Source organism: Erythrolamprus reginae, chromosome 3, assembly GCF_031021105.1.
Source record: "Erythrolamprus reginae isolate rEryReg1 chromosome 3, rEryReg1.hap1, whole genome shotgun sequence".
Taxonomy (NCBI): Eukaryota; Metazoa; Chordata; class Lepidosauria; order Squamata; family Dipsadidae; genus Erythrolamprus; species Erythrolamprus reginae.
This window is the reverse complement of record NC_091952.1, coordinates 224,984,624-225,001,294: the sequence shown is the minus strand read 5'-3', so window position 1 is coordinate 225,001,294 and position 16,671 is coordinate 224,984,624. Positions and strand designations below refer to the sequence as shown.

Here is a 16,671-nt window from a genome sequence, read left to right as displayed (position 1 = left end):
TCAAGTTGCCAAAGTTGGGAAACACTGCAATAGTATGCCACCTTCTCCCTGCCACAAATGCCACAGATCTCCATCATCCAGCAAAAAGCATAGAACTTCTTTCTGTGTATAAGGAGGGATGAGCCTAAGCAAAGTAGATGGATGGATGGGTGGGAATGGGATGTGTTACTGGGCTTTGGCCTAGCAGAACACTTGCATACAGTAAAGAAAAGCTACAGTCAGAAAATGTAGCCTAGCACTGAAACTCTCCATACTACATTTAATGGGCAGAAGGGCAGTGGCGGGCAGCAGCAGGTGCTCCCAAGTAGGTGGCTCTGGTAGGAAAATCCTGGATGTGTGTGCAGCTATGAGTTCAGGCATGAGATTTGGCCTCTACGCATGTGCAGCCAAATCTCGCATGAGGACGCGCACGAGAGTGAGATTTTGGCTATTTTTGCTGATTTTTTTGCTTCTGCGCATGCACAGAAGCAAAGATTTTGGCGGAAATAGCCGAAATCTAGCTCTTGCATGAGATTTGGCTTGCTGCGCATGCGCAGAAGCCAAATTTTACGCCAGTGGGTGCATGGGTACCCACGACAGCCTCCAAGGGTGCTCCGGTAGAAGGTAAGAAGAGCGGCCCTTCACCGCAGAAGGGATTTCACTGCTGGTTCAAAATATTTAAAGAGGAACTGTAAAGAGAAATGAGGATCTGTTATATCATTTTATTGGACACATGTGGCTAGAAAAATGTGTTGCACAAAGGGAGGTGGATTTTGATTTAGCACTTTTTATAGATTATGAAGCAATTTATAGTAATGGCACAGTTGTCATTATTACCCCACAGTTTCTACATTGGAACTAATCTAACAGTGAAATGTAGAATTATTATTGAATTCAACTGTAGTTTATATATTATTTGCAAATTATGTAAACATACTGGTGTGATTTAATTTGCAGTAAACACAATTTTCACATTGAGGAATGTTTATATTCTAAAAATAAAAATCCACTTCTTCACTTCCAATGTTTTCATTTAGTCCATTAGAATATATGCAACTTGAACTACCCAGAACATGGGGGAAAGTATACAGAATTGTCCTATGTCAAAATATCTCACAATAATGTAATTAACTACTAAGATTCATATACTGTATATTCCATATTGGCCTGCATGTGATTGTCATACTTGACATATTTGGATAAATGTGCCGAAGATATTGAAATCCCAGATCTTTCATATGCTATAAGCTAAACATAATAAGGGTCTTAAAGTTGCAGCCTTGTATAAAATATATTGAATGACCACCTGGTGGGTGGCCCGTAGACAGTATTCCAAGAAGAGCAGCAAGCAAAGATGACCTGTTGATTGGTTTTGGGCGGCCACAGCATGTCTCCTGGCCACCGTAAGATATGGTTGGCTGGGCTGCACAGGGATGCCCTTCAGAAATTCTAATTAGTTCTCCACTCCATGACAGGTTGTGCTTTGGGGTCAATGCCACACTTTTTGATCAGAGTAGCAGGGAATCAACACTTCTCTAGAGAAGTCAGGCCACAAAGGTTGAGGTGTATGAAAGACAGAAGAAGGAAGTAATCAAAGAGGAAGAAAACTCTGGCCTCCAAGTCTGTTGGTTGGGGAGAGGTGGGAAAGGCAATGGAAAGCAAGAACTCTAGGCAGGCAGGAAGGAAAGAGGTTAAATACCATTTCAGTAGCAAAAGTGAAATTGTGCTTGATTAGTGAAATACAGTGGTACCTCTACCTACAAATGCCTCTACTTATGAACTTTTCTAGATAAGAACCGGGTGTTCAAGATTTTTTTTGCCTCTTCTCAAGAACCATTTTCCACTTACAAACCCAAGCCTCCAAAACTGTAACTGGAAAAGGCAGGGAGAAGCCTCCGTGGGGCCTCTGTAGGAATCTCCTGGGAGGAAACAGGGCCGGAAAACATGGGGGAAAGCCTCCATGGGGCCTCTCTAGAAATCTCCTGGGAGGAAACAGGGCCTCCACTCTCCCTGTGGTTTCCCCAATTGCATGCATTATTTGCTTTTACATTGATTCCTATGGGGAAAATTGCTTCTTCTTACAAACTTTTCTATTTAAGAACCTGGTCACGGAACGAATTAAGTTCATAAATAGAAGTACCACTGTAGTTTGATTATTAAATTTGCATGCTTCTAAATCCTTCTAGACCTTCAGTGGCTTACAGTAATGCATATCATACATACAAAGTTGAACATGTCCCTGGTTAACAACACCCCAGTTTAAAGAAGACTCACAATTTAAAAAGGAGCCTATTGTAGAAACATTTGTGTTAAATACACAGTGATTCAAGTTAAATACACAATGGCTTAAAATCATTATACAATAATACTTATACAATAATACGGTGACAGATTACCTTCAATTTAACTGAAGGACAAACCTTGGGAACAGAACTCATTAAACTGAGGACTACCTGTAATAAAATACCATAGTAACCTGAACAAAACTCATATAAAATATAGAGTATAATAAGAACATCAATAATAATAATGCAATATAAATATACTGTACAATATTAAAGACTAAACATATTCAGTACTCAAAGTCCCATGAAAGAATTCGGTTGTTCTTCAAATGTCACAATCATGGGCAATCAAGATTCTATTTCTAGGAAAGACTGTTCCATAAAATAGGTAAAATAATTACAAAAATATTTTTGTCTGGTCTCACTTCTCTCATCTCAATAAAATGGTGAATCGCTAGCAATTTTCCCACAAGGATCACTTCTGATGGGTCAGCATAGTTTAAAGGAGGTAGTCCTGCAGATGTCATTGCTGTTTATAAAAAATGTTTCATGGCATGATGTTTCTCATTTTTGATCCATGAGATGTATGAAAAACCTTTCAAACCCTAATAGCTGCCCTCCTTACAGTCTGAATTTGAGACCTCTAGATCAGAACGTTTTAAAAGCTGTATCTTTTAATTGTTTATTTGACTCTCAGACTTAATCCAAGTGCAGTTATAACCTCTACTGATTCCTCTAATAATTCAAATTTCTCTGAATCTTAGGCCAAGTAGTTTGTTAGTAATTTCTTGTTCAATTTTGTTGACTAGCTTTCTGTGCAAGATTATTTTTAAACACTATTTGGTGACAGAGCTTCTTTAGTTTCACTACTTTTGTGTACAATATGAACCCAAGATATGTAAGAATTGATTGGCAAAGTTCATTGTGTGTGGGTTTTTTAACTGGGGTTTTATAGTCTTAGATTTCTATGTTTGACTTCTTTTTATTTTATTTGTATCTTTTTTATATTATTATAAGCCGCTCTGAGTCCTTCGGAATTGGGCGGCATAGAAGTCGAATTAAATAAATAGATAAATAGATAAATTGAATTATCTAGATGGAAAATTTATTTTATTTAAGCAACGTAATAGTCATAGTGGTCCAGTTAAATAACAATTTTAACAATCTTTTATATAATTGAGATGAAATGCAAATAGTATATTAGCTCACACTGAAAATAGCATACTTAGTGAAAGAAGCAGGCAATATTTTCAGTTAGAATCAGAGATTGTATCATAGCCAAAGCAGCAATGATTTTTATAGTTCGGGAATACAACAGAAGACAACTTTACAGAGGTCCAAATATTCAAGGCTATGCTGACGTTTGTGAATCCAGACCAGGGGTGGGTTCCACTTACATTCCTTACATCACAACGGATCCTCATTTTACCAACCTCGAAAGGATAGAAAGCTGAGTCAGCCTTGAGTCTATGAGAATTGAACTCCTGGCTGTCGGCAGAACTAGCCTGCAATACTGCAAATATATACAACTTCCTTCCTTCCTTCCTTCCTTCCTTCCTTCCTTCCTTCCTTCCTTCCTTCCTTCCTTCCTTCCTCACTTTGTCTGCATATTCATTTTCTACCTCTTGCTTTTTATCTATATGCCCAGTTCTGCTATATGCAAAGTTTTATAAAACAGGCTGACAGCAGAGCTCTCAGTGAATGTTTTCTTGGTGCATATGGTCTGACATGGATGAGCAGCCACGGTGAGATTTTGGAGTCTATTAAATGAGCTCATTAAAAAGATCAATCTGTTTCTGTAATAACACTGGAAGCCATCAGTCACTGAATGAGAGAAGAGAATGACATCTGAGGAGACAACACATTTTTAATAATTTTGCTTGAGTATATTAAAAACAAAGTGAGAAATGGATATAGATATATGTATGTGTGCATATAAATCTGTATATGGCTATATTCAACTCCTTTTTTCAGTCCCTACAGAAAATATGTAAGTTTTCCAAAAAGAACAGTTCATTTTTGTATATGACAATCATTAAGCATTGTACCTCATGATTCTTGACAAATGAATCTTTTCTTTTATGTACACTGAGAGCATATGCACCAGAGACAAATTCCTTGTGTGTCCAAAGACACTAAGCCAATAAATAATTTTATTCTGTTCTATTTTTAAAACTCTGTATTTATTTATATACAGCATCTTTTATTAAATGCCATATACTTTTGTTCCGAGGGAGATCCTGATCTCTTTAGATCTCATTAGGAGAAATTATTTTGAGTTTTGAATCTAGATTGTACTGCATCTGTTTTTTCCAATATAGTTAAAGTAAACTATTGTCAGGCTTATTTTTTAAGTTAGAAATTAATCCATTGGAACAGTTACTTTGGTATTGTGGACCACAGTTCATTGCTCTCTTTTATATAACCTCCAAGCTTTTGAGTGACACTTGTATTCTACTCATCTTCCATAGTGAACAATAGTTGCACTTAACTTGTGAAGATTATTCTTTTTCTTCTTATCAGTTTTTTTCATCCCTATCTCAAAGCCCAGCCAGTAGCAAATAACCTCTTTTTCCCTTGCTTTTTTTTAAAAAAAAACTTTTGTTCTTTGTAATGGAAATTGTGCATGTTACATTTTGATCTTCAACTTGTAAACCCCCGAGATTCACCTTGTAAGAGACACAGGTAGCACAAAAATTGAATAAATAAAATAAATAACCTAGCATGTGTTTAGGAGCCTGCAAAGCTTGTACTATTTGAAGACAGTCTCAGGTTCAAACCAACAAGAAAAAATTATTGAGAACTGTTCTCATCTATAATTTACACACTTAAGACTCTAAATGCTACTAATAATGAATTATTTCTCTCCCCTTCCGTTCCACTAGCATACAATAATAAAGGTATGTGTATATGTGTGTGTGTACACACACACATACACATCATAGCTCAGAAAGAAGGCAAAACCGTGATGATTGTTGTGCCATAAATGAAGAGCCAATTTGTTTTAGTCAAGGCTAAAAACCAGGAGAAGTTGAGTTTGAAATCATACCTTATGCATTAAAATCAGCTACGTGACTTTGGATTAGTCATTCTTTTTCAGCCCAAGCCACCTTACAAAGTTGTACTGTGTTTTCCCGAAAATAAGATCCTGTCTTATATTTTTTGTTAAACTCTGAAATAAGCGCTTGGCCTTATTGCCATGCACTCAAAAGTCTGATTGGGCTTATTATCAAGGGATGTCTTATTTTGGGGGAAACAGGGTGCTTGTAAGGAAAATAGAGGAAGGATTAGTTCACTGGCTTGAGTTATTTATAAAAATAATAACAGCAGGATATAAAGGACTAAATAAATAGAAGAGGGGAACTTCAGGGTAGATGAATAAAGAATTACTAATGAAGGCAGATTACCAATGAAGGAAATATATAGTTTAAAATTAAATTATATACTTAAATAAATAGAAGATCCCAAAACGAAATGAATTGTATCTTGGGATACCAAAGAAATTAATGTAGGTGGTTAGAAATTCTAATTGCAATCTTTGAGAATTCTTGCATAACTGGCGAATAACTCAGAAGATTAGAGTTTTGGCGAATAACTCAGAAGATTAGAGATTAGAGAAAAGCCATGTAACCTTTACTTTTAAAAAGAAAAGGAGAAGTGCCTGAACAATGTTAAACTTGACAGCTTGGTATTTATACTGGCATGATTTTAAAGCAAATTATGGAAGAAAGTATTTGTGAACTTAACTACAATACTTATCAAGAGCCACAATTGGTTTATCCCAAGTCATGCCAGACCCTTCCTTTTTCATTTTTAAACATTTACCAGCTGAATAATTTGGAGAAATGCCATGGATAAAATGAACCTTGAATTCAACAAAGCATTCAACAAAGATTCTCATGACATCATGGTAAAATATGGACTAGGTGGGAATGGGAAAATGGAAAAAGGATGTAATTATTGTAAACCAGGTATGATGCATCTGCTATAAAAGCAAATGCTATTTGGGATGTATGAATAGGATCGTATAGTCCAGTTGATGTATCTCTTTTTTAAATAAACCCCACTCAGAATACTGTATTTGATTCTGGGCATCACAAAACATCAACAAAGGTTAAATAAGGAGAAGAACTACCCAAATGGTAAAGAGGTCTAGACCCCAAATCCTAAAGGGAACTGATTTTAGTTATTTAAAAGTTGTCCTGTAAAGAGAAAACGTGTCTTGTTATATGTTCTCTGTTGTCTGAGAAAACAGGACTAGAATCAAAAGTTGAAAATACATAGAAGTTGATTTCAGCTAGATATTAGAAAGGATTTTACATTCGAAAAGAGGTCAACCAGTTGAATGGATTTCCTTATAAAGTAGCAATAGCACTATAGCACTTAGACTTAAAGTATAAACTGCTACACAGTTCTTTATATCTCTCTCTAAGCAGTTTACAGAGTCAGCATATTGCCCCAACAATCTGGGTCCTTATTTTACCGATTTTGGAAGAATGAGTCAACCTTGAGCCTGGTGAGATTTGAACTGCCAAATTGTTAGTAGTCAGCAGTTAGCAGAAGAAGCCTTCAATACTGCATTCTAACTCCATTGCACTACCACAGCTCTTCCTAATAAGTGCTTCTTCATTGACAGTCTTCATGCAGAGGCTGGATAATCATCTGTATGAATTGGTTTAGTAGATCATGCAACAAGTGAGGTATTATAATAGATGACCTTCCAACTTGATGGTTCTATTATTTTATTGAGCCATTTAAATTAAATGGAATAGGAATACACATCTCAAAACAGTCATTTAAATGTTAAGATTGAGATAGGTTTCCCCACTTCTAAACTCTTGTCAAAATTATTTGCATTACAGCTTTATAAGCCAATGCCAATTTTTCAGTTGGTTGCTCCACCTCTCCAAAACAATCCAATAAAATATACAGTTTTAACATTCAATATAAAACTGAGATTTTATTTTCCTTATAAGAAGATCAGTCTTTTTTTTTAACATTTCTATTACCATTGGTAGGCTTATCAAGGAAGGAAGATTGTTTTCTCTGTAACAGCAATCACGTGCAATAAATTTTTAAAGGTACAGAAAGTGATCAATGTATGTTTGTGATAGGTTCCCCATAGTCATTTTATTTGAAAAATTCCAATTTGAATATCATTGCCTCAAAAGTATAGTTATGTAAACATGTTATGACACTTTACTTTCAACTTTTGCTTTGTCTGTCTGTCCCTGCATGTTGAATAAAAGCCTCATTTCAACCTCTGCTTTAATTGCCACTATATAAACATAGATATTTTACAAGTGGTCTTTGAATATGGAATTTCTAAAATGCATCTGTAAAATATTTGAAATGTAAATAGAAGAATATGCAGAATCCTGATTCCTTGATGTACACTGTAGATATAGAAATAAACAGACTTTTCCTAATTTGCAAAGATTTTTACTTTAAAATGGTTATATAGGCAGTTCCTGGGTTAACCTACAATGAACTGGTGGCTACTTTCTTCCGTGTGGTTTTCTCATGTTTCCACTTACATTATAGCTGAGATGGGGAAGAAATGTTAGAACTCTTTGATAAAGGCTGTAAATTGTTGTGATTCAGCCTGAGGCTCCTCAGGGAACTCTGCCGGATCCATGCTCAGAGGGGGATGACGATGAACAGGAGGGGGAGGACCAGGCAGAAGAGGAAGAGGAGGAGGGAGAGCAGCCTGAGACCCCTGGGGGGGGGCTCTCCCCAGCGAGTAGCCTGGATTCATTAGATGAAGACGCCCAGGCTATCATAGATATGAGGCAGAGACGGGCAGCCCAAAGAAAGGGCCAATTATCAAGGTATTTCCATCCCTGAATTGGTGACAGCTAGGTTTGGGTGTGGTTCTCCTCAGCAGGGTTGAAAAGGCAGGCCCTCCCTTACTGTATTGTGGAGAGTTATCAACTGGGAGTCCTGTGACCTTGCTTCGATTCTTGGCGTCTCTGATCCTGGCTTGTGGCCTAGAAGGCTGAAGACTTGGGGGAGGCGTGGGTTTTATTATCTTGTGTTGTTTTTGCCAGCAAGAATCCTGTTTTATTGCCTGGCCTTTGTGAAACCTCTGTGAAGCTTCATCGTGTTCCTGTCTGTAAGAACAGTTTTTGTTACCTGTGTTTGCTTTCGAGAATATAAACTGCCTTTGCTTTTTACCAGTGTGTCTGGATACTCTTTTTGGTTGGTGTTGGCGTCTGGGGGGACCCAGACAGAACATAAATTAGAGACCCTTGAAAGCCCAATTGCATTTTGCCTCCAAGGACGTATCGGTAGCGCCGAAGACGGCATTGCCTTCGCTGTGCAAAACCTATTCCAGGGGTCCCTAAACTTGGCAATTTTAAAACTTATGGACTTCAACTCCCAGAATTCTCCAGACAGTTATGCTTATCTCTTAAAGTTGCCAAGTTTGAAGACCTCTGCCCTAATCATTCATTTATTCATATACAGTGATCTCTCGGTTAGCGCGGGGGTTACGTTCCAAGACCTCCCGCGCTAACCGATTTCCGCGTTATACTGGATGCGGAAGTAAAAACCACCATCTGTGCATGTGCGCCATTTTTTTCATGGCCGCACATGCGCAGATGGTGGAGTTTGCGTGTGGGCGGCGGGGAAGACCAAGGGAAGTTTCCTTCAGCCGCCCAACAGCTGATCTGCTCCGCAGCGCGGAAGCAGCGAGGAGCCGAAGATGGGGTAAAGGCAAAGAGGAAACCCCATCTTCGGCTCCTCGCTGCTGCCGCGCTGCGGAGCGGATCAGGTGTTGGGCAGCTGAAGGAACCTTCCCTTGGTCTTCCTGCCGCCCAGGCAAAGGGGAAACTCCAAGATCGCTTGCCGCTTGCCGCTTTGCAGCTTGGAGCCTTGCTTCGCCTCCTTCGCTGCAATAGGCAAGCGGCAAGCGATCTTGAGAAAGAGAGAGAAAGGAGGGCGACTTGCCAGTCCACGCCCCCCTGGATGAACAGCCTCGCATGGCCCCAGCGCCGGGCTCCGCTGTTGCCTCCGCCCCCATTCGGCTCTGCAGCTGAGAGGCCTTCCCGGCAGAGCCCTCCCCAACAGCTCCCGCTGCCAGCGCAAAAAAGAAAAGAAAAAAAAATCCCCAAAAGAGGCAGGTACAAAGCGGGGGCACAAGGGGAGCTGCCCGGCAGAGGTTGCTTTTTTTCTTCTCGTGGGCAAGTGGAGGGGGGGGAGAGAGAAGGGAGGAAGAGAGTGTGAGAGAGGAAGAAAGAGAGAGAGAAATGATAGAAAAAAGGGGAGAAAAAAGAGAAATGAGAAAATGATTGAAGCATAGTGACAGGAAAGAAAGAGAAAGAGACAGAGAAGTGACTCTTGGTGATGACGTATGACGTCATCGGGTGGGAAAAACCGTGGTATAGCAAAAAAACCGTGGAGTATTTTTTAATTAATATTTTTTGAAAAACCGCGTTGCAGCGTTTCGCACTAATCGAGACCGTGCTAATCGAGGGATCACTGTATACAATTTGTATTTTGCTTTCTTCCAACAGGGAAGTCAACCTAAACTGAATATATTTTGAGTTAAATCTAAAATTAGTAATCAGTAGTAAATAATCTACAGGTAGCCCTCAACTTACAACCACAATTGACCCCAAAATTTAAAGTGAAAAATGTTGTTGATTGGTTAATTGTTGTTAAAAGTCATAATTTTATGACTTTTCTTGCCACGGGTAACACCGCAGGTGTTAAATTAGCAATATGGTAGTTGAGTGAATCTGATTTCCCCATTTATTTTGCTTGTCAAAAGGTTGCAAAAGGGGATCATATGACCCCGGGATACCACCAGCATCATAAATGTATGTACACACAGAGAGAGAGAGAGAGAGAAAGAGAGAGAGAGAGAAAGAGAGAAAGAGAGAGAAAAAGAGAGAGAGAGAGAGAAAGAGAGAGAGAGAGAAAGAGAGAGAGAGAGAGAGAGAAAGAGAACAAGAGAGAGAGAGAGTCAATTCTTTTAAATGCAGTAGAATAAAAGCAATATTTTTTTAAAAAATCAATAAATAAAGTGAGTCAGTTGTCAAGCATGCCAAATGTCAATCACATTGACCATGGGGTTTCTGCAGTGGCCATAAATGTGGAAAAATAGTCATAAGTCATTTTTTTCAGTGTCGTTGTAAGTTTGAATGGTCGCTAAGTGAACTGTGGTAAGTGGAAGATTACCTGCACTGCAGTTTTCTCAAGCTGATACATTCTATATATTTTGGGACTTTATCTCCCTATTACTTTGGGGGGGGGGGGAATTGGAGAAGGCAAAATAATCAGTGTTGTGCAGCATTTCCTTGTGGCTTGGAAAAAGTCTTAATCAAACGTATGTATCTTTTTTCCCTCCGTAGAACCAAAGAAAATGGCTTTGACAGAGAGCCTTTGCACTCAGAGCATCCAAGCAAGCGGCCGTGCACTATTAGCCCGGGCCAGCGGTACAGTCCAAATAACAACTTGTCTTACCAGCCTAATGGTCTGCCTCACCCTACTCCGCCTCCACCTCAGCATTACCGTTTGGATGATATGGCCATTGCCCACCACTACAGGGACTCATACAGACACCCCAACCACAGGGACCTCAGGGACAGAAACAGACCTATGGGTAAGCAAAGCTCTCCCTTCACAGGGGCTTCAGTCTTCATACTTCAGTTGTTATTTGAATGATAGTGCTTGCCTGAAGATACCCATCCATGACATATTGTTTTATTTAGCCACAGTGGCTCAGTGGTTAGAATGCAGTACTGCAGGCTACTTCTGCTGACTGCCAGCTGACTGCAATTTGGCAATTTGAATCTCACAAGCTTTCACTCCTTCCCAGGTTGATAAAATGAGGACCCAGATTGTTAGGGAAAATATGCGGACTCTGTAAGCTGCTTAGAGAAAGCTGTAAAATGCTGTAAAGTAGTATAAAGTGTTCCCTCAATTTTCGCGGGGGATGCGTTCCGAGACTTGCCCGCGAAAGTTGAATTTCCGCGAAGTAGAAATGCGGAAGTAAATACACTATTTTTGGCTATGAACAGTATAACAAGCCTTCCCTTAACACTTTAAACCCCTAAATTGCAATTTCCCATTCCCTTAGCAACCATTTAGATTATTACTCACCATGTTTATTTATTAAAGTTTATTAAAAAAATATTTATTAAAGGCGGATAAAAGTTTGGCGATGACATATGACGTCATTGGGCGGGGGAAAACGTGATATAGGATAAAAAACCATGAAGTATTTTTTAATTAATATTTTTGAAAAACTGTGGTACAGTGATCCCCCGCTCTTTGCGAGGGTTCCGTTCCAGGACCCCCCGCAACGAGCGGGTTTTCGCGAAGTAGCGCTGCGGAAGTAAAAACACCTTCTGCGCATGTGCAGATGGTGTTTTTACTTGGGGGCGGCGCGGGTGTTTTAAAACGTCCCCGCCGAGATGGGGGGCTCGCTAGCACCCCCCTAACCCGGGTTGGGGGTTCGGGGGTGTGCTAGCGAGCCTCCCATGTCGACGGGGATGTTTTAAAACACCCGCGCCACTTTCCAATGAGTCCCGAAGACAACGCGTTTGTCTTCGGGACTCATTGGAAAGTCGCGCGGGTGTTTTAAAACATCCCCGCCGACATGGGAGGCTCCCTAGCACACCCCCGAACCCCCAACCCGGGTTTGGGGGGGTGCTAGCGAGCCTCCCATGTCGGCGGGGATGTTTTAAAACACCCGCGCCACTTTCCAATGAGTCCCGAAGACAACGCGTTTGTCTTCGGGACTCATTGGAAAGTCGCGCGGGTGTTTTAAAACATCCCCGCCGACATGGGAGGCTCCCTAGCACACCCCCGAACCCCCAACCCGGGTTTGGGGGTGTGCTAGCGAGCCTCCCATGTCGGCGGGGATGTTTTAAAACACCCGCGCCACTTTCCAATGAGTCCCGAAGACAACGCGTTTGTCTTCGGGACTCATTGGAAAGTCGCGCGGGTGTTTTAAAACATCCCCGCCGACATGGGAGGCTCCCTAGCACACCCCCGAACCCCCAACCCGGGTTTGGGGGTGTGCTAGCGAGCCTCCCATGTCGGCGGGGATGTTTTAAAACACCCGCGCCACTTTCCAATGAGTCCCGAAGACAACGCGTTTGTCTTCGGGACTCATTGGAAAGTGGCGCGGGTGTTTTAAAACATCCCCGCCGACATGGGAGGCTCCCTAGCACACCCCCGAACCCCCAACCCGGGTTTGGGGGTGTGCTAGCGAGCCTCCCATGTCGGCGGGGATGTTTTAAAACACCCGCGCCACTTTCCAATGAGTCCCGAAGACAACGCGTTTGTCTTCGGGACTCATTGGAAAGTGGCGCGGGTGTTTTAAAACATCCCTGCCGACATGGGAGGCTCCCTAGCACACCCCCGAACCCCCAACCCGTGTTTGGGGGTGTGCTAGCGAGCCTCCCATGTCGGCGGGGATGTTTTAAAACACCCGCGCCACTTTCCAATGAGTCCCGAAGACAACGCGTTTGTCTTCGGGACTCATTGGAAAGTCGCGCGGGTGTTTTAAAACATCCCCGCCGACATGGGAGGCTCCCTAGCACACCCCCGAACCCCCAACCCGGGTTTGGGGGTGTGCTAGCGAGCCTCCCATGTCGGCGGGGATGTTTTAAAACACCCGCGCCACTTTCCAATGAGTCCCGAAGACAACGCGTTTGTCTTCGGGACTCATTGGAAAGTGGTGCGGGTGTTTTAAAACATCCCCGCCGACATGGGAGGCTCCCTAGCACACCCCCGAACCCCCAACCCGGGTTTGGGGGTGTGCTAGCGAGCCCCTCATGTCGGCGGGGATGTTTTAAAACACCCGCGCAACTTTCCAATGAGTCCCGAAGACAACGCGTTTGTCTTCGGGACTCATTGGAAAGTCGCGCGGGTGTTTTAAAACATCCCCGCCGACATGGGAACCCCCAACCCGGCTTCTGGTAGAAGCCTTCTCTCTTTTTTTTCGTGCGCTTGGCGAGGAAAGGCAGGCGGGGAGGAGGCGACGGGGCCAAAGGGGGCCGAGGGAAGCTCGGCTGCGGTCGAGAGAGAAACGGCTTGGGCTCGCCGCAAGAAAAAAAAGAGACAGGCTTTTAGTTTTGGCTGCGGGGGGAGGGAATCCCGCCGCAAGGTAAGCTTCGGGGCGGGGCGGGCGGGGCCCTTTTGTGCCAGTCGGGGAGGCGGTGGCGGCTGCAGCAGAGGCGGGCGGGGGAGGCCGGCCCGCCGGAGGGGCGATGCGGGCGGCGGAGATAGGCGAGGTCCCGGCCGCCCCCCGCCCACTTGGCCCCAGACCGGTGCAGCAGGAAAGGGACGGAGAAGGCTCACTGGCAGCCCTTGCCCATCGCCGCGCCTTCACTTCCCCCCCTCCCCCGCTGGATCCGGCAGCGTGCTGAGGGGAATTGCCGCGGACTGGAGGCAGTGAGGCAGACCGGCTCCGAGGCGAGCGGCCGGAGCTGTGCCCTCCTTCGCCCGCCAGGTGAGGCGAAGGCGAGGGGCGCGCGGCTGCAGCGAGGAGCCGAAGATCCGGGCGGGGAAGACCCAGGGAAGGTTCCTTCGTCCGCCTAGCAGCTGATCTGCTCGGCAGCGCAGCACCAGCGAGGAGCCGAAGATCTTCGGCTCCTCGCTGCTGCTGCGCTGCCGAGCAGATCAGCTGCTAGGCGGCCGCTCGAGAGCAAGAGGGGGAGAGATAGAGAAAGAGAGAGAAGGAAAGAAAGAGATGAGAGAGGGAGGAAGAGAGTGTGAGAGAGGAAGAAGCAACATAGAGAAAGAGGGGGAAGACCCAGGGAAGCCTCTGCCCGGCGGGGAAACTCCACCATCTACGCATGCGTGGAAGGGCACGCATGCGCAGATGGTGGAGTTTACTTCCGGGTTGAAAAATCGCGAATTACCCTGTTCGCAATGGTCGGGGACGCAATAACCGGGGGATCACTGTATAGACTTTTCACGAAGTTCGAACCCGCGAAAATCGAGGGAACACTGTATATACTACTGTAAAGTATTATGTAAGTCTAAGTGGTATTGCTAAGTCCTATTTAGTTTCCTAGTATGACTTTCATTGCTTATTTACAATAGTATCCTATGACTGTCACCGTTATATCTTATGATTCGTGTTGAATGTATTGTTTATGTACACTGAGAGCTCATGCACCAAAGATGAATTCCTTTTTTTTCTCTCCATACGCACATAATATCATATAGCTTCAATACCATACAATATAATAAGCATATATCAATCACCACTTATAATCATTACTAGTTCTTCATTCCATATCTATTTACTTTCGGTATACATCATTTATCTCCCGCTGTCTCTTTTTCTAATTTTGTCATCCACATAAACCAATTATCTTCTAATTAAATTTACCACTAATATATCTTCCTGTATTTAATGAAATATTTTTGCTTCTTAGCCATAATATCTCCTTCTCATCCTTGTTTACTTTCTTAGTAACTAAAAACCCTCCTCCAATTGTAGATCCACTTATTTAATATTCAATTTATACCTTCTTTAAAAATAACCTCAATTTAATATATTTTCTAGTAGGGAACACATTCAGAAATCCATCTTCCATTTTTGTTCCATTCTCTCAAAGTACAGTATCTTATTTTTGGTGGCATGATATAATTAGTTCTGAATTTCATCCAAATCTAATTAATATTCATTAATATTCATCTTTAAAATTTCATATCATTATATTCCTTATACCATTTGTTTTGTTTATAATTGATCTTTCTTCTAATCTAAAAAATTGTTAAGCTTAATCAATTTTATAAATTTATATCCTTTTTAAATGTTCGATTCATTTTGTCTACATCATTTCCTCATATTTCACATAAATATTTAACTGTCTAACAATATATCTTACTACAAACATCTTAAAATACCTGTAGGATATAATAGAATTAAAGAATAAACAGAGGAAAGTTATTTACATAGCAAATTCAAATTTAATCAATTAATCAAAATCAACTTATATCCCATTAATATATTGCATTAATTTTACTATATTTCTTCCCATTTATTCATATACATCTTTAACCAATTTAATGCCTCTAATAATATTAAAAGCAAACTCAAGAATTAGAAAAGAACTACCTGTCCTATGCAATGCACCTAATCAAGCAGATTTAGTAATGCATATATTTATAGCCATAGACTGAACATTAAGCTATTGTTAGATGACCAATCATGTTATTCATATGTAACACTTTACACTTTTTCTGGTAGGGTTGCATGGGACACGTCAAGAAGAAATGATTGATCATAGACTAACAGATAGAGAATGGGCCGAAGAATGGAAACACCTTGACCATGTAAGGAATGTCTGTATTCTGTTCAGTAGTATATGCATAACAAGTTTTAAACTTAATTTTAAGTTTACAATTAGTGAGAAGTGCTTATTATCTTTGCCCATAGTGTATGAAAATTTGCAGCCGCATCCTCTTTACGCTTATCGATTGGAGTGGTCTTCACACATAATGATGAATCCTGTTTCCAAACTTCATGGTTTTTGCTTGTCTTTGTGCTAATATAACAGAGATTCACACTGATCTGCAAACATATATAGGACTAGGCTACAAATTTTCATAATCTATATGTGTGTGGGGGGGGGGAGAGAGAGATAGAGAGAGAGATGTTTATGGTTACAAGAGGAAAAACGCCAAGTTGAACGTCAACTATTTTGAACTCATTGAAGTGACACTTGCCATTTTCATATGAGATATCACTGAAATTCTGATTATTATTATTATTGTTGTTGTTGTTGTTGTTATTTATTATTTACATTATTTACATTATTTGGAATGAGGTCTGCTTGGCAATTGGGTGAATGCTATTGTTGAATTGCCAATTCTTGAGACATTCACTAAGATGTCCAACTGGACTCAAATTGTCCCTTATCTTTAAAACTATTTCCCAAGCCATCCCATGATAAATGAGCCCAGCAGTTTTCACAGGATCAGCATGAAAACAAATGTTTGTAGCAGATGGGCATACAACCATTTAAATTGTTGAAGGCTCCTTCGGAAACCTAGTATTGGGATCTGCTGGAGAATGGCCAAAAATGTCATATCTGGGTACTGGGATTTCCTTTGCTTTCCTATTTAAAAACAAATGGTAACTAATATGTTTAAAGAAGAGTAGGAGATTTATGCATAAGAGGTAGTTGTCCTACACATTCTTTGGAACTAAAAAATCAGGCTGTTCACAGGCTGAGTGCTTTATTTCCTTTGCACACCTGATTAGAAAAATAGAAATTAGAAATATAACTTTTAAGACAGCATTGGGAGGAAGGATATTCATAGCACATGGCAATTGCTGTGTGGTACCTCCATCCTTCATCTCTGCCTTGTGTGTCTGTCCTATGCCTTCTCAATATTTCAGACATTGTCCCCATTGTGGAAAAAGTTGGAACTC

The 16,671-nt window shown here is 41.5% G+C and overlaps 1 protein-coding gene across 4 annotated transcripts in view; it reads left to right on the top strand.

Annotated features, from left to right (window-relative positions):
• The window catches only part of RUNX1T1 (RUNX1 partner transcriptional co-repressor 1), a 210,804-nt gene that overhangs the window by 153,517 nt on the left and 40,616 nt on the right, over nucleotides 1–16,671 (top strand). For all 4 annotated transcript variants that reach the window (XM_070748033.1, XM_070748031.1, XM_070748032.1 and 1 more), the window contains 2 exons: nucleotides 10,622–10,872; nucleotides 15,484–15,569. In XM_070748033.1, coding sequence (XP_070604134.1) covers nucleotides 10,622–10,872; nucleotides 15,484–15,569 — 337 coding nt within the window. The remainder of the gene's footprint in view (nucleotides 1–10,621; nucleotides 10,873–15,483; nucleotides 15,570–16,671) is intronic.